General features: G+C 39.2%; 7 protein-coding genes across 8 annotated transcripts; 5 read left to right on the plus strand and 2 right to left on the minus strand.

Annotated features, from left to right (window-relative positions):
• Positions 1-27: 27 nt before the first annotated feature.
• On the minus strand, positions 28-3,782 carry Gasu_39580 (uncharacterized protein). The gene has a single exon (XM_005705044.1). The coding sequence runs from the start codon at positions 3,775-3,777 to the stop codon at positions 52-54; it is 3,726 nt and encodes a 1,241-aa protein (XP_005705101.1). The 5' UTR covers positions 3,778-3,782; the 3' UTR covers positions 28-51.
• Positions 3,783-3,792: 10 nt separating this feature from the next.
• On the plus strand, positions 3,793-4,745 carry Gasu_39590 (elongation factor EF-P). The gene has a single exon (XM_005705045.1). The coding sequence runs from the start codon at positions 3,815-3,817 to the stop codon at positions 4,595-4,597; it is 783 nt and encodes a 260-aa protein (XP_005705102.1). The 5' UTR covers positions 3,793-3,814; the 3' UTR covers positions 4,598-4,745.
• A 447-nt stretch (positions 4,746-5,192) lies between these two features.
• Gasu_39600 (uncharacterized protein) lies at positions 5,193-6,355 on the plus strand. Its single transcript, XM_005705046.1, has one exon. It carries the CDS (start codon positions 5,211-5,213, stop codon positions 6,159-6,161), a length of 951 nt encoding a protein of 316 aa, XP_005705103.1. The 5' UTR covers positions 5,193-5,210; the 3' UTR covers positions 6,162-6,355.
• A 438-nt stretch (positions 6,356-6,793) lies between these two features.
• On the minus strand, positions 6,794-7,892 carry Gasu_39610 (GATA transcription factor). Its single transcript, XM_005705047.1, has one exon. The coding sequence runs from the start codon at positions 7,852-7,854 to the stop codon at positions 7,048-7,050; it is 807 nt and encodes a 268-aa protein (XP_005705104.1). The 5' UTR covers positions 7,855-7,892; the 3' UTR covers positions 6,794-7,047.
• A 30-nt stretch (positions 7,893-7,922) lies between these two features.
• Gasu_39620 (ABC transporter, subfamily B, ATP-binding & transmembrane domain) lies at positions 7,923-11,663 on the plus strand. 2 transcript variants are annotated; one of them, XM_005705048.1, is made up of 10 exons: positions 7,923-8,236; positions 8,283-8,389; positions 8,473-8,962; positions 9,019-9,116; positions 9,166-9,590; positions 9,637-10,352; positions 10,402-10,587; positions 10,625-10,748; positions 10,799-11,057; positions 11,102-11,663. In XM_005705048.1, the coding sequence occupies exons 2-10, from the start codon at positions 8,325-8,327 to the stop codon at positions 11,640-11,642; spliced, it is 2,904 nt and encodes a 967-aa protein (XP_005705105.1). In that variant the 5' UTR covers positions 7,923-8,236; positions 8,283-8,324; the 3' UTR covers positions 11,643-11,663. The 2 variants fall into 2 exon arrangements, with proteins under 2 accessions (XP_005705105.1, XP_005705106.1); XM_005705049.1 differs by having other exon boundaries at positions 8,283-8,962.
• Positions 11,664-11,672: 9 nt separating this feature from the next.
• Positions 11,673-14,956, plus strand: Gasu_39630 (RNA polymerase II transcription elongation factor SPT5). Its single transcript, XM_005705050.1, has 2 exons — positions 11,673-11,707; positions 11,753-14,956. The coding sequence occupies exons 1-2, from the start codon at positions 11,683-11,685 to the stop codon at positions 14,815-14,817; spliced, it is 3,090 nt and encodes a 1,029-aa protein (XP_005705107.1). The 5' UTR covers positions 11,673-11,682; the 3' UTR covers positions 14,818-14,956.
• Positions 14,957-15,942: 986 nt separating this feature from the next.
• Positions 15,943-16,923, plus strand: Gasu_39640 (uncharacterized protein). The gene is made up of 7 exons (XM_005705051.1): positions 15,943-16,162; positions 16,208-16,273; positions 16,320-16,445; positions 16,495-16,574; positions 16,629-16,696; positions 16,742-16,788; positions 16,842-16,923. Exons 1-7 carry the CDS (start codon positions 16,031-16,033, stop codon positions 16,896-16,898), a joined length of 576 nt encoding a protein of 191 aa, XP_005705108.1. The 5' UTR covers positions 15,943-16,030; the 3' UTR covers positions 16,899-16,923.
• Positions 16,924-16,925: the final 2 nt, after the last annotated feature.

Raw genomic sequence — 16,925 nt, forward strand, 5'->3', positions numbered from 1 at the left:
ACTATATCCAAAACTCTACAAGGTTCATGACCGAAAACAATCTCCCACGTTCTATGAATACCATTTAGATGCCAACGTGGCATACCCTGCAATATGTGTTTTCTCAAGGCCTTCTACATAACTGGCAACCCATCCGGTGTGCAAGTTCAACAACACTCTCAACTCTTCACAACTGAGTAACATCGTTAAACCACAAAGTACAAGTTCCCATTGTTCTGAAACAAATGCATGTCCAGTGAGATATTGCAACCGTTGGCGTATTATTTGATAATATTTCTCACCCTTGTAACCATTCAGCTTTTCATATTGAAAAGTTATCTTTTTCCAATCATACAACTTTTCAAACACTTGCTCCTCATTAGATACCAAAAGATCCTCTCCTAAAAGTCTCCATTTTTTACAAACCACATCAGAAGATGGAAAGGGCCACTGAAACGAGTTATGCAACGAGAGTAATACATGAGAAAGTGGCTTGTATTGAAAACTACTTTCCATTACTTTCCAATAGTCTGCCAATGATATTCCAAAGCACATGCTGATATTCAATGCCTGTCTCCATTGCATCCTTTCCAAACATTTTCCCATATTTTGCAATAACAAGGCATTCACTGGATGAACTGCTCTGTCATCATTGCAACCAACAACTACTCCATTCTCCAATAAGCGCTTGTCTTCTTCTCGTATTTCAAAATCGGGATAAGAAAATAATCCTTCCATAGCAGCACGTCCTAAAAAGAGGACAACTTGTTCCGCAATGTCTATTCTTTCTTCATTCAAACAGGACTGTAATAATCTCCACGCATGCATCGCAGCCACTTGTAAATCCCACCATTCCTGTATGACCTTTAAAAATGCAGCTGCTATCGTCAAACGCTTCGTTAAACAGCAATTTTCAAAAAGCAAACAAGGCTCTCCTACATAAGAAAACAATAAATTCCAATACTTGCGATCCATTTTCCGTGCACAACCAACAATGACATCTTCATACTCTCCAAAGTACTTTGCAAGTCGCATGAAACGATCCAATGCGTACTCTTCATTTATAGAAAATGTCAAAGATGTTGAAGGCAATGGTTCCATAACTTGAAGCTCAGATGTTTCTTCATGTGATAGTGAACGATTGTTCCGCTTGGCTTCAACGTGTATCAGTAATTCATAAAGACAACGTTCCAAACAATTTTCAAAATGCTCCCATTCGGAACATGATTCCATCCATTTCAAACATTGCATGTCTTCCAATGTTTCGTCTGCAAGCCAACATAAGAAGAGTTTGCTTATAAACTCTTGTCGCTCTATTTGAATTCCAAAACAAGGCAGCCGACAGTAAATATTATCCAATGTTATCGTAACACTGGCAGTCTGTAAAGGACAGACACCTGCTAGGAACCCACCAAAACCAACAACGCCTAAAGGATAGATATTCAGGTCTCCATGGAACCACTTGTGTGAAACAAAACGAGAATTGTATGCCATGTTTGAAGGAGACTGGGTTAAGGAAGGCGAAACGCTATCTACTTGTGTGCAACTGGAATCAAATAGACAATAGATTCCTTCCTCAGCAACTGCCCAAATGATCAGCGGCGGACTATTCACTGTTCCAACAGGCAAACAATCGGTGTTGTGAAACCAAAATGAATGCACCATTCGTAATAATGGAACGGAAATACCATTAGAAATGTCAAGTAAAATGAGACTGCCGGTACTCTTCAAAAGCAGTACTTGATAAGGAATATCATTTTCACAAGGTTGCTTCGGATACAAACGAACGGAAGAGACAAAAGTTCCACAAGATCTCCATCTTGTTATTCTTCGTGGAGATGCTAAAGGAGCTTCTACAGTGATATGAAATGTCCAGCAAGTCGAATAAGTAAACTTGGTTTTGGAACGATCACTCTCGAGTTTCAACAGTCTGAGCTGCAAATCATCTGCAAAGACCAATACGAAGCCATCTTTTCGAGCATCTAATAAAAGAGGTGCTCCTTGCAAAGGTATCTGTGCCTGAATAGCTGAAAAATACAGGCTATCCCTGGGAAATATCAGCAACTCATAGCGATGAGTTTTCCGATTTTGAATAGCAAGTTCGTTTCCAATGATAATAGAACGTCCATACCAACAAAGACTACAGCACTGAATCATTCTCTCCTCAACGACATCACCAAAGAGTCGCCATCTTCTTGAACGAGTATTATAAATTGCCACTCCATGTTTGCCAGAAACTGCTACAAAGCTCTTGTCATCGTTGACCGAAATGGATCTCAAAGGCCAATTATTCGAAACATATTCATAAGGTGCTTCAATATGCCGTATCATCTTCTTTTTTGAAGACATCATATCGGGATAATGAATCATCGCGTTATCTTCCGAAACAAAAAAGTCAGGACCCAACAAAAAACTACGTGTGGCTTCATTCTGACAGCTTCCCTTTGAAAATCCAGTTTTAAGAAAACTTAACTCAAATAGAAGAAATGGAACAAATGACTGTGCTTCCCAATGGTTTCTCGTGTAGTCAATGCTGCCTAAAACAAACAAGGAATATCCAAATGCACCCCAACATACTGCTTTAGTATGTCGGAACAAATAACCTTGTTTGAAAGATTCCATTTTAGTTTCTCCATAAATGGATGATGAAGGATCCGTTTGTCCAAGTTGTTCATGGTTGTTCTGCATTTCTTGTATAGTCTCTGCAAGATAGCGCATTTCTTCTTTAGGATGTTCAAAAGATGAAAAAGTATGAAAAACACAATGACCAAAGTTTGACCATACAACAACGCCTGCCTTTTCATAGCCAACAGCAATACAGTTTCCATCGGACGTCCACTGAAGTGATACAACTCTACCAATATCCGAAACCGAAAAATACAAACTATCCAAAGAAAGACTTCTTAGACAGACCGGCTGTCCAGTCAAAAATACACTTGTATTGTAAATTTCCACCGAACCATTTCTGAGTCCAACAGCAGCAAGGCACTGTTGTGGTTCCAGCGCAATACAAGAAGCGTCATTTTCTCGTAAAATAAAGCAATCGTCTATTCCTGGAAGACTATGTCCTTCTTCCCCAACTTTTAAGAGCAGCGCAACGCCAGAAAAATTCAAAGTCAACCCACAAAGGTCAGTACCATTATGATAGTCCAAAGAGACAGAACCTTCTGATCTTCCATTCTCACAACCGATAGTATCTAACGAAAGCAACCTCCCAATGGACGTGCGCCAAAACAACTCTCCTTCCCACGAAACACAAATCACTTCTAAAGTGGAGTTCACCAAGATAATTCCTGAAGGACAACTTTTACAAGCTAGGATGCTCTCTTCTTCGCTAGAGCTAATATCTTTCTCTATCAAAAGAATTGGCAAAATATATTCATCTGCCCATTTGTTCGTTGATTGACTCTCCTTTTCTTGGCTATTTCCTTCTGAAGAAGAAACAAAGTCAAACCAAGATGACCTTCCAGGAGGAGCGTGAAAAGGTTCGAGCTTATATATCAGCAAGAAACTTCTTTCCAACAATATCGCACACCTGTTGCCGTCATATCGAAAACAACAACCTTTCACAGAACCCTTCTCTTTATTATAACGACAAAGAGAAAGCTTTCCAGTCACTACTCTTATTCTTCCAGTGGTCCAAAACACCACTCTATCGTCATAAAGCACTGCAAGCTTGCTTCGATGTTCATCAATAACTAAGTCAATAGGGTAAAATGTCTCACTCTCTAAACTTAAACTTTCGTTATGGAGCTTCGGACTCAATACTTTAGGCCAGCCATAACCAAAACTCGCCATGCCATGAGAATTCGACTAACTGCCAATTCAATTTTCGATGACGTTTATTAGTTCATCATGTTGCTGTGCTAAGAGAAATCACACTTATCCTTTGTATGCAAGACAGGTTTCTACCAATTATTGTACAACTATCTATTATTGGAGTTTTTCAAAATATCGCTACTTTTCTGAAAGATTGGCTCATCCAATCAGTTGGAGACTCTTTCCAAGAGACAGAACTTCTTTGTTCAAGGCGTCTTCTTATAGACAAGTTACTGCAGTGATCAACTCGAATGATATACGTCCAGGAACGACTATTCTTGTCGATGGCTCTGTACACCGTGTAATCGAATTTCTTCACGTCAAGCCAGGTAAGGGCGCGGCTTTTGTAAGAACCAAACTGAAGAACCTGGAAACCGGATCTACCGTGGAAAAAACTTTTCGAGCTGGTGAACGTATTGATGAAGCTACCTTGGACAAATTGGATATGCAGTTAGCGTACATAGAAGGCGAGCAGTACGTGTTTATGAATCTAGAGAGCTTGGATGAGGAAAGAATATCAAAAAGTTCTCTATCTTCGGCAGCTCAGAAATACTTGAAGGAAGGGGAGAGTGTCAGTATTCTCAAACACAATGGAAGAGTTTTAGACTTGGAGATACCTCCCAATGTTGTGTTGGAAGTAGTTTATACAGAACCGGGTATCAAGGGAAACACTGCACAAGGTGGCACAAAGCCCGCCACTCTCGAGACAGGTGTCACTGTGAACGTTCCTTTATTTGTTGAAACTGGAGATAAAGTTAAAGTGGATACTCGAGAAGATAAATATATCTCTCGAGCTTGACTTTTTTGATCATTCATGTTATTTGTGGTATTTTTCATTTAATATAACACTGCCAAAGAAACTGTTGTTGTTTTTGTTGTATATCACTTATCATGAAGAACCATGATGATAAGACTTGAGAGATAACAATGAAACTTTGTTACGAGTCACCCACCGGCATATAGGATAGGCAGCGAGGTATAGACTGTACAACGATAATAAGAAACATTGCAACAAGTTGGGTTTTTTAGTTGTGCTTTGTCTCGATATTGTTGTTGCTTAGATATCTTCACAACTTGTATGATCGGCGATATAAAGCTATCATTGGATCCTCTACACAACGAAAGGAGAATCAAAGGCGGGTCGACACAATAGCATATCAATCCCATGGACAAAGGAGTTCCTTGAGCCACACGATTTCATCCACGTGCAAACATTTTCCCGCTCAACTTTGTACGAGTCCGTTGGTTTCAAGAACAGATCAGCTTCTTTCGGGCAGATCGAGGCTTCCAAGACACGTCAGGCACTTGCTCATGGGAAATTCTGATATTTTTGAAATTTTTGGAATTTTTGGCTTTGACAAATGAAAATAGCTTCCTACAGTGGATAGTTTGACAAATCTTTTAGAATTGCGATGAGCTTAGAAAGCACTTTTATGAACTTAGACTCCAAGTCCACCAATCTTGATGACCAGGTAATTTTAGAAAGCCTGAGTTCTTCTTCACTACATCCTCATGTTATCAAACCCTCCAAGTCGATCGAGACTTCGGATATAATGTCGACTAGTTTTCAGAAATCAAGTGAACAACCCGAACCTTCTTCAGACTGTATATCCAGAGAGTCCTTTACCAACTCTTGTCATACAGCTCCAACAGTTGAAGCTTATCAAAACAGAGAGTCTATGACCAAGAAAAAGGAAAATTCGGAGGGCAAAGCATTGTCACAAGAAGACTTGAAACGTGAAAGAAACAGAAGATTGGCAAGAGAATTTCGTGCGAGAAAGAAAGAAGAAATACGTTTATATCGTTCAACTATCGTCAATTTAACTCAAAAAGTTCGGACGCTAGCAGCAGAAAACCAAAAATTGCAGCAAATCGTAAAAGAAATACAAGAGAAAAAAACAACCAATCATGAAGAAAGAAGAGCTGAAAAACACAAAGATGAACAGATCAAAAAGCTTCAGAAACAAGTTCTTCTTTATCAGATTTTACTACAACGGTTGAAAGATAATGCCAATCAGGATTTTGGGCAAGAAAGAGAGAAACAACGTTGTTCTACTGTGAGTGGAAACCCACATTCATTATTAGAAAGTTACTCATCTCCGCTTCCCTCTATCAAAACTTTGACTCAGATGGATTGTGAGACAACACAACCTGTCTGTTCACCAGATCGAGAACTGCAACAAAGAAGACTCTCTAGAAGTTTTACAATTCCTTCCTTAGTTGATGTTCCATTGTCAAATTTACTGTCCCAAGAACTTGTCGATTCCGGGACAAGTCCCGCAAACATTCTTATGATAGCCATACAGAATCCAGGTGTACAGATTGCTCCTCTAGCAGTCCCCCTAATAACTTGCATGGTTTGAGTACTCATCTTTTTTGTACTCCCATGTTGGATTCTCCACTTGTTTACAACTCCAGATCAGGTAACAGGGATAGCTCGCTTTCCTAGCCAGCAATTGAGAGTAAAATTGTAGCTGAGATACTAAACTGTAGTTTCTATGTGGCTTTTTATCATATCTGAGATAGTTGTAAATTCAATAAATACCCCAAAACTTTATCATGGAAGAAGGTTCCCGTACAAGTCCTCTTATACCAATTTTAGAGGATCGCCATCAACATGGAAGAAATATCCATTTTGACTTTAAAATGGCCTAAGAGAGAATAGTATAAAGCCATTTGGCCACTGGTTTAAAAATTCTCTCAACAATCTTAGCGACAACGATGTCGTAATTCTAAACTATTGTTATCCTGAAGATTGCCTTCAAGGTACTAAAGGACAGAATGGTTTCAATTTTCATAATTTGAACAGTTTTCAGTGATCTTGACAGCAAGTTTGAGGTTTGCGGATTTCCAATCAGCTAGACAAAATTGGCAGTTTCCAAAGCTTGTAGACTTGTTCCTTCCAGAACCTTATTCTTGTCACCACCTTTTGTTATAACATATTTCCTACTATTTCCATTTCATCTGCTATCCGTGAGGTTCAAGTTTAACAGAACTGACAACGATTCTGTTTACTTTGGATTTGCAGACAATTGAAATCTTCTTGAGTTTGAGAATATATTCTTAGCCACAAGTTTCTTTATTATAAACAAACGATATTATGGCGGAAGGAAAGAAGAAATCATTTCTTGCTGAAGAAAAACTTACATATCCATCTGCGCAAAAAGGTTTCACTTGTGCCACTTCAACAAACGTAGCTATATACAAGGCTATTTACAAAAAGAAGCCCAAATGAGATATATACAGATATTATTGACCCAAAACGCTATCACCAAGTGCTTGTGCAGCGTTTAATAACACCGCCACACTATGACGCCACTGATATAAGGTTGGCTCCTTTTCGTGACCCAAAACTTTACGTCTTTTCGCTTCCGGGAGGAAAGAACGGGTATTTTGTGTTCCCTCCCTCTTCTCAGGAAAGTTGCCATATTCTTCAACTTTTTCATCTTCCGTCTCTGAATGCGATGAATCCAGTTCCAAAAGCGCAGGAGTCATATCCTCCATATCTGAATCTGAGTCTATACCTGACACAAACCAAACCCTTTTCACTTTGGCTCCGGACTGCTGGTCCTTGAAGTTTACAGGAACGGGTGCCACTAGTGGTTCTCCTTCATCCCCAACAATCTTGTTTCTTTCACAAGGGGAGTAACGCCACAAATTACCCCTTTCATCTGGTTGGTGACGTCTCCGAGAGTAGTTTTCGGCAGCTTTGGCCGCAATAGATGTTGCTGTAGGGGCAATGAGCGCTTGTGAGTACCACGCTTCTAGGTCGAACAAGTTGTTTCCCTTCCCTTGTTCCCTCAAATGGTCTTCTTTCTGCTTCCAGTTCTCAAGTTTTTTGACAGGGTTTCTTCTTTTTCTAGAGGATACCGGGTGGGGTAGCGGAACTTCGGTGGGGTGTTTCTTAAGAGAGTCGGATCTTGTAGGACTAACCCCATCATAAAGCTTGCCCTTTTTCCATCTCACACCACAAGCATTACATAGTGTTTTTGGCCCTTGGGGACCGGTTCTCCAAAGCGGAGTTTCAGTTGCTCCACATACCACACAAACGTACATTCCTCAATTCTCACTAATCGCTTTCCAGTTACACCGCCTTTATAGCAAACTACGTTGCTCTCCTTTGGCCAATCCGATTTTCGTTGAATGGGCAGAAATGGACAAAGACCAACTAATCCATGTGGTGCTTTCTAGACGCGTTTATCTGGAAGCATCCAAGAGAAGCTCAAGTTGGTTGAATCCTTTAGATAACTTGTGTTCCTATAGAAGAGAACACACAGAGAGTATACTTGAGTTCTAGTTCTCTCGTCCAGGTCTTTGAAAGACTTGAGTTTGCAAGACTGTTTTGATACCGCTGAAAGTTTGTTCTGAATAACGACCTTTGAAGGAAATAGCTGTTATCTCGTATTACGGTTGTCACTATACGATAGCTCAAAGAAAGGTAGTCAACGTAGCTCATTCATTTACTCATATTTCAATATGGATAGAACTCAGAATATGTAAGGTCTAGAATAAACATACCCTTTATCATGAATAAGAAATCCTCAAATAGTACTGTTTCACTATATAGCTTCTCATCAACCTCTTGCTTTTGGTTTCGTTAAAAACGCTACTATTTCAATTATCTATAGTCACCGTTGAAGAGTTTTAAATCGGGCCATTCAATCCCATGACCAGCGGAAGTCGAATGGATCAGGTTGATGCTCAACCAACTGACACTATCGTTCCTGTATTAGAAGAAAGCAAAAACTTGAAAAATGAACAAAATACACCTGAAACCTGGCACTTAAAAGTTTTACGTCTTTTAAATCTTAAGAAAGGAACTTCCAAGGGAGATAAACCCGCAGCCAATTTGCACACTTTTCGAAAATTGGTTGCCCTAGAGTTTAGAGGCTCACCTTTTATAATCTGTTTGGGTCTTCTAGCAGCTATCATGGAAGGTGCTGTGCTTCCTAGTTTTGCAATTATTTTTGGCAAAAACTTCAATCTGTTTACGGAAAGTTCCAGTGCCATACAAAGTACTACTTGGAAGTACTCTTTGGCCTTTTTTGCTCTCGGTGTAGGTGTCAACATATTGGCTTATATACGTGTATCCACCTTTGGAGTTGCAAGTGAGAAACTTTCCAAGAATCTAAGAACAGCTGCCTTTTCTAGCCTTGTTAGGCAGGTAAATGCTCATGCTTCTTTGTCTCATAGTAGAATGCTATATATGAATTACACTAGGAAGTCTCCTATCATGATATACAAAAATCAGGAGAATTGGCTAACAGACTGAGTTCAGATGTATCTCTAATTCAGACTGGATTGGCTAAGGCTGGACAGTAAGGAACATTTTTTCTCAATGACATGTATTACAACAGTTTATGTCAGATATATCATGAATATCTCGCAATGTGTGGTTGGAGTTATTATTGGTTTAGCATTTGGACCTGCTTTGGCTGGAGTACTGATTGCTCTATCACCTCTCATTGCGCTTTCGGGTGCTATTGAGATGATGCAGTTGAGTGGTTCAGTGAAAAAGGGTTCTGAAGCATATAATGTGGCAGGTTCTGTAGTATCAGAAACCTTGTCTAACATCCGAACCACCAAGGCCTTTTGTGCGGAAGACTATGAAGCCTCACGTTACGAGGAACGACTTGTTCCTGTATACAAAACGGGAGTAGTGAAATACAACAAGGAAGGCTTATTTTTAGGCTTTTCCATGTTGACCATTTTTAGTGTTTATGCCTTGGCATTTTGGTGGGGTGGGACTTTGATTGCAAGACATAGTCTTAATAGTGGTGATATGTTGACAGGTGTGTATCATAGAAACTTTCATAGTTCATAATGTATGGTTTGTAGTTTTCTTTTCTGTAGTGATTGGTTTTGTTGGTCTTGGACAAGCAGCTCAAGTTTGGCCTGATGTAACAAAAGGAATAAGTGCCTCAGAAACCTTATTTGAAATCATTTCTCGCAAACCAACCTATCGAAAATTTTTGAGTGTTGAGAAGCAGCAACTACAACTTGAACATAGTATTCAGTTTGAACATGTATCTTTTGCCTATCCTACTCGACCGGATGCCATTATATTGAAAGATTTTTCAATCGATATACCAGCTGGTAAGACAGTTGCTCTAGTTGGACCAAGTGGGAGTGGCAAATCTACGGTCGTTTCACTTTTGGCTCGTTTTTATGATGTGGAACCTTATCATGGAGAAATTAGAATCGATGGTCGTTCTATATTTGAATATTCACCCGAGCAAATTAGAGCCAATATCGGTTTAGTATCTCAAGAGCCTGTGTTATTTTCCGGAACGATAGAAGAAAATATTCTTTATGGCAACCGAAATGCGACAAGAGAACAAGTGGAGGCCGCAGCAAAAGCATCCAATGCCCATCATTTTATTATGAGTCTACCTGATAAGTATCAAACCCAAGTCGGTGATCGAGGTATTCAGCTTTCAGGTGGTCAGAAGCAACGTATTGCTATTGCAAGAGCTATTTTAAAGGATCCCAAACTTTTGTTATTGGATGAGGCTACTTCAGCATTGGATGCAGAAAGTGAGTCGTTGGTACAAGTAAGTTTTTACAAAGTCTCCATTTTGGGAAGATTGACGATTTGAATAGGAAGCACTGGACAGACTGATGGAAGATTCCAAACGTACAACTGTGGTGATTGCCCATCGTCTAACTACTGTTAGGAATGCCTATTTGATAGCTGTACTGGAGAACGGGGTACTCGTGGAAATTGGCAATCATGATACTTTGATGAGTAAGGAAGATGGCATTTATCGGAATTTAGTTCATCGACAAGTATTTGTGGAAACCAAATCCAATGATCTTTCATAAGCTTATTGTGGATTGGTCAACAATGCGTCTTGTGATTCGATCCCGTAGTGGAAAGCAACTTTGTGAGGTTCAAATAGAAGAATCACTCACAGTATATCAGTTGAAAGAGAAAATCACAGATAAAAGTAGGTACTTGATGTACAAAAAGTTGTTTGTAACCATAAAGTTTCCTTAGTTCCCCAATTGATTCCATCCAGACAACGGTTGAGTATTGAAACCAAGGACTCGAAGAGAACTGTTCTTGATGAGACCCAAAGTTTGAAAAGTTATCCATTACAAGACAATAGCATTGTTTATTTGAAAGACTTGGGGTTACAAGTTTCCTGGAAGTTGGTCTTTTTCTTAGAGTATTTGGGTCCGTTGTTGATCGTTTCCCTATTGTCGCTTCAACCGACCGCTATCTATCCTTCCAAAGTACTTGGAAGAGAGCAAAAGTAAGATAATCTTCATCTTTGATATTTTTTCCAACACGAGATAGGGTTGCTGTGATGTTGTGGTTGTTTCACTTTGGGAAGCGAGAGTTGGAAACCTTATTTGTTCATCGATTTAGTCATTCGACGATGCCGTGGAAGAATCTTGTGAAGAATTGTTCCTATTATTGGGGGTTTGCTGCTCTTATTGGTTACTTTTTGTGCCATCCTTTGTACACCCCCGTTCCTAGTCCTTTGTTCTATTTAGGTATTTGTATTTTTGTGTTGGCCGAATGTGGAAACTTTGCAACTCATTGGATGCTACGTCAATTGCGTTCATCATCTGGGTCCAAAACCAGAAAGATTCCTCGAGGCTTTCTATTTGAATATGTATCTTGTCCTAATTACACTTTGGAAATAGTCGCTTGGTTAGGATTCAATATGATGAGCAACACTTTATTAGGTTGGTTATTTATGTTTGTGGGTGCGATACAAATGACACTTTGGGCACAAAAGAAACACAGACAATACCTCTTAGAGTTCAATGGTAGTCATTCCAAACCTTTGTATCCTTCCCAAAGAAAAAGAATATTTCCATTGTTATATTAAAGTTGGCTTTCTATTACAATTTTATGTTGTTGGATGATTGATGGATAAACGAAAGCTTGAAAAAGGTAAGCAACCCCTGTTGTGGATATTTACAACTCAACTAGGGAAAGAGTTTTTAGAGGAGGAGGAACAAAGTCAAACAGAGTGGAAGAAACGAAGAAAACAAGACAACTTGGAACAAAGTTCAGAAACGAGTCAAGACGATGAACAGGACTGGGGAAGACAAGGGCAGGAAGACGACTATGAAGATGATGAAGAATACAGTGAGGAAGAAGAAGAAAATAACAAAGAATATTCATCTAAGAAGAAAAAAAGGTCTTCCAGGTTTATCGAGTTGGAGGCGGAAGTAGATGAAGAAGATGACGATGAGGAAGCTGAAGAAGGTGACGAAATAGAACGAGAGCTAATCGACGATGAGGAAGCAGAAGAAGTTGAAGATACTATGGCGTCTGTACAACAAAGAAAGGCGCTTTTGGACAGAATGCGTTCGGAAAATCCTGAAGAGCTGAGACGCTTTGTAAGAGAACGATATGGTGAAGTGGATGATGATGATGAAGAAGAAGAAGAAGAAGAGGAAGAAGAAGAAGTTCAAGGACTGCAAAGAGAATATATTAAAGACAAAGGTATTGAACAACAAGGTTTATTGCCTACTGTGCAAGACCCAAAGCTATTTCTGGTTAAGTGTCGAATTGGAAGAGAAAAAGAGGCAGTTATTTGTCTTTTACAGAAATATTACGAATATAATCAAAAGAAAACTCCTTTGGATTTCTTTTCAGCAGTAGCACCAGAACATCTTCGTGGATATGTTTATGTGGAAGCTTATACGGCAGATAGTGTAAAAGAAGCCATCGATGGTTTGAGAATTCTATTTCCAAGCACCTTAAAATTGATTCCAATAGAAGAAATGGTTGATGTACTAAGTATAGTGCCAGAGACTAGTCAAGTTGAACGAGGTGGATGGGTTAGAATATCTAGGGGAACCTATGCTGGTGATTTAGCCCAAGTGTATGACTTTAGAGAAGGCGAAACAAATGTAACAGTGAGACTTATACCTAGACTCGACCTTCAGGAAATGAGGAATGAGGACGAAACAGACAAGAAAAGACTCTCCGTCAACAGGAGGCCTCCACAGAAACTTTTTAAGAGAGAAGAAGTTGAACAAATTGTTGGCTCGGAGGTATTTCCCAGAAGAGATCGTTATACCGGAGAGGTATTTGACGTATTTAGAAATGAAAACTATCGTGATGGATTGCTATATAAACGAGTATCTATACGCAACATTGTAACCGGTGACGAAGTTGCACCCACTTTTGAGGAATTGGAAATGTTTCACAAGGCTCAGCGTTTGGCTTCCGACGCAAAACATGTCGAAGATAACCAACAGGAACTGGAAGATACGATGGAAAAGACTTTAGAATTGTCGCTGGATACATTATCCTCCGATGTTGAGAAAAATATGAACTTTTGTGTTGGCGATAGTGTGATTGTGGTATCAGGTGACTTGAAAAATCTTAGTGGAAGAATAGAAGCCATGGAATCAGATAATATGGTTGCAGTACGTCCAGATGATCCGGAACTTAAAGGAGAGCTCATTCAGTTCTCAAAAGAGGAATTGAAAAAATATTTTCGAGAAGGCACTCATGTCAAAGCAATCAATGGTCGTCATACTGGAGAAACGGGAATGGTAGTTGGCATTTCTGGAGATATCATTACCGTATTTTCTGATATTACAAATGAAGAAGTGCGGCTTCATATTTCTCAATTGACCGAAACTACCGAAGAAAGTTCTTCTAAAAGTGTAATTGGAAGTTTTGAACTTTTGGATCTAGTCACGCTTCATAGTGATCCTCGAGCTCGTGGAGTTATTGTCCGCATTCAAAGAGATCATGCCACGCTTTTGGATACGAATGGGTCAAATAGAACAGTTTCGGTGAAAGATATTCGCAGTAAATTGGATGCTAAACGAGCACAAGCTTTAGACATGAATCAGAAACCTCTTCAAGTAGGAGATATGGTAAAAGTGGTTCAAGGAGTACATAAGAACAGAGAAGGCTCTATTCGACATGTTGCATCACCTTTTGTATTTGTGAATGTAAAGGATGAGCCTCAAAACTGTGGCCTTATTGTTGTGAGAGCACAAAATTGTCAAGGTCCTCATAGTGTACATGGAAATTTCAATATGACTGGTCAAAACAGTATGAAGGGAGCTACCTTATCTTCCATGTTTTCTTTGGGAGGAAATAGATTCAAGACTGATGCCACGTTGAGTCATCCTGTATATTCCGGTAATATTGGAAAAGGTCACAAGGAAGACGACAAATTGGTTCGTCAAGATGTGTTGATCAAAAGTGGTCCGTGGAAAGGTTATATCGGTAAAGTGGTATCGGCTACGACAGCTTCTGTTCGAGTTGAATTGGACTCTGTCTGTAAAACAGTGACAGTGGACAGAAGTCGTGTTGTGCCAAAGGATACAGCGCATTTGGAAAAGCAGAAACAATCTTTACAAGGTGCTTATACTCCCTCTTATGAAATGGGGAGTCAAACGCCGGCATATTCTGGAGGGAGTTCCATGGCAACTCCTCTCCATCATGTCGGATATACACCAGTTTATGCCCCTTTTACTCCTACCTTGGATAGTGGTCGGCGTGATGCACCGAGAACACCTATTCATAATGCGTGGAGACCAACGACACCTGGTGCTGCTGATTATTCTAGCGGAAACAAGTGGTCCGATTTGGGTCTTTCCATGTACTCACCGTTTGCTTCACAAGAGACTGGATTAGCAAGTCAAAAAACACTTGCTGAAAACAACGCCATTTCTGAAAGTGTCGATGACAAGAAAGTTGACCATTCACTATCTGTTGCAAAGGCATGGATAGATGTTCTCGTGGAACACAAAACGAAGACAACTATTCGAGGTTATGTTGGTGGACATTCTCCTGATGGTATGTATCTGCAAATAGAATTGGAAGATGGGAACTCTGGCTCCTATGCCTTGTCAGATATGCAAATGGTAGCTCCCGAGAAAAGTGATGTGATAAAAGTAGTGGATGGGGAGTACACTGGTATGAAGGGCCATCTGCTCAACGCTGAAGGTGATGAAGGGATCGTCCAATTTGAAGATGGTGAAATTAAAATTCTCCCCGTTTCCAGTTTGGGCAAAATTCGTGGATAACGTGAAACCTGTTTTTCCATAGTTGGTGTTACATAGTATATGCAAATGGGTGGTATTTATGTCGCTTTCATCCTTTTTTTTCGCCCACATCTTCTTTTGCAGTCTTTTGAATCCCATAAATAAAAAACGAATCCGTTCAAGATTTTCTTGAAGCAATCCATCTCCGCAAATACGAGAAGCCAACTACCATCTGTATATATACACATGCACACACGCAAATATATATATATATATACCTATCCAACAAGCTTTTGACTTGCGAGTAATCGGTTCACTCATACATGTGCTATTGATCAGAAGACCCTGTTTTTCCTGTTTTTCCTTGCGTTCAGAATAAATAAATTCCGGACATGATAATCAATGAAAAAGACTCGGCTATTTTATTTCAATCATGCTCTTCAATGATGAAGCTCTCGGCGTCGATGTCAAAGTGCGTTATCAATAAAAATGAAACCGACTTTTTCTATTCTTTAGGATAAAACAAATTGAGACTTTTAATGCAGTAAAAGAAAATGAAAACAATATGGTTCTGTGAAAACGCAATTGTTTAAAAGAACGTTAACAAGAACAAAGAAAATTGGAAATAGCCAAAAAGGGTCCTCCTGTTATTACCTTTAATGAAAAAGAGCAATTAAAAAGAAAAACGTTTCAAAGATATCTTCAACAGTTTCTTATTAGCAAGCAAGTAAAAACATGAAACCTTCGGCATAAAAAGAAAGACGACAATTAAAAAAAACTTTATAAAACCTCAAATAAATTTAATTCGAAAAAGAGAGTCACACATTTAAAGGAAACATTGGCCTTTCCCATTTAAATTTTGTGACTGTAAAGAATGATGGTGAATTAATTTTGCTCAATTGCCAAATTGGAAAACAAGACAAATTTAGCAATGACACAAACTTTTAATATTAATTAGAGTTGCATTATTTTTTGGGGACAGAACTTTTGTCAATTTTAAAATTTTCTTTATAATTTTTCAATTTTATTATCCTGTCTTTATTTTTTGTTTGTCAATAAAGTTTCTTTTAACTCCGTCATAACTGTCTTGAATAACGCTTGATATCAGCAATCGAGTTTAAGAAAAAGCTTTTTCTGTAACAACATATAAATGTATGGTTGCTCTGCTATTCACTTTTGGATTAAAAGACCCTGATGTAGAGCTCAATCGTTCTGTGCGAATTGCTTTGTCTTTTCGGCGTGCAAGTGTCGTTAGATGGCCTCAATACCTTTTTCCGACCCCGAGGAATATCGGAAACAGTTCGGTTCTGCTGCAGAGAGAAACAAATTACCAATACTAGAAGCCCTGAAACGGCACGTTACGGTGGAACGCGCTAAAGCTTTGGAGGTATGACTTCAATACATTGCTATGACCACTGTCACCTTTATTTAGTTAGCAAGCGGTATTGGCACCCATGTTTCGTTCTTCGCAGAGAATTTTCCGAATTGGACTTTTCAAGTATGGTTTTTGTTTTGAATTATTGTGAGAAACTCATGATGGATAGCCAAGTGACGTTGATCCAGTTCATGTGGAGTTGATTGCTCAGAAAACCCAGCACTTGAAGAATGTTTTACCTCCAGTTGTTCTGAACGTGAGTTCGGATAACTTCGCTGATACTTTGAACGACGAGGTATTACACGTTCCCAGAGTTCTAAAGGACTTTTATTTACTTTTCGTAGTATGACATCGTTATGGTTAGCAATTTGCTTCATGTGGCAGGTTGGCAGGTTTCTATTGGATTGTTTCACGGTTGTTCTAGGTAAGCAAAAAAAGGGAAGCTTGATACAATAATAAGTTTGACGCTTTCTTGAAGAGTACTGAGAACGGATGGATTATTGTTTATTTATGGCCCGTTCAAACGAAACGGGACTTACAACGCAGGTATGTTTTATACCATTTGCAATTGAAAATTGACAAGTTGTTTAGAATCCAACCAAAAATTTGATGAATTTCTAAAAAGTCGCAATCCAGAGGTATCTCAAGTCACTTTACAAATCGATAACCCTTATTCTCTGTGGTCAACTAGTTTGGTTTAAAGGATATCGATGATTTAGAGCGTCTCGCACACGGTTGTAAGGTATGAAAGATACATCATGTACCATATGAAAAG

The sequence above is a fragment of the Galdieria sulphuraria genome (assembly GCF_000341285.1).
Source record: "Galdieria sulphuraria unplaced genomic scaffold scaf_34, whole genome shotgun sequence".
NCBI lineage: Eukaryota > Rhodophyta > Bangiophyceae > Galdieriales > Galdieriaceae > Galdieria > Galdieria sulphuraria.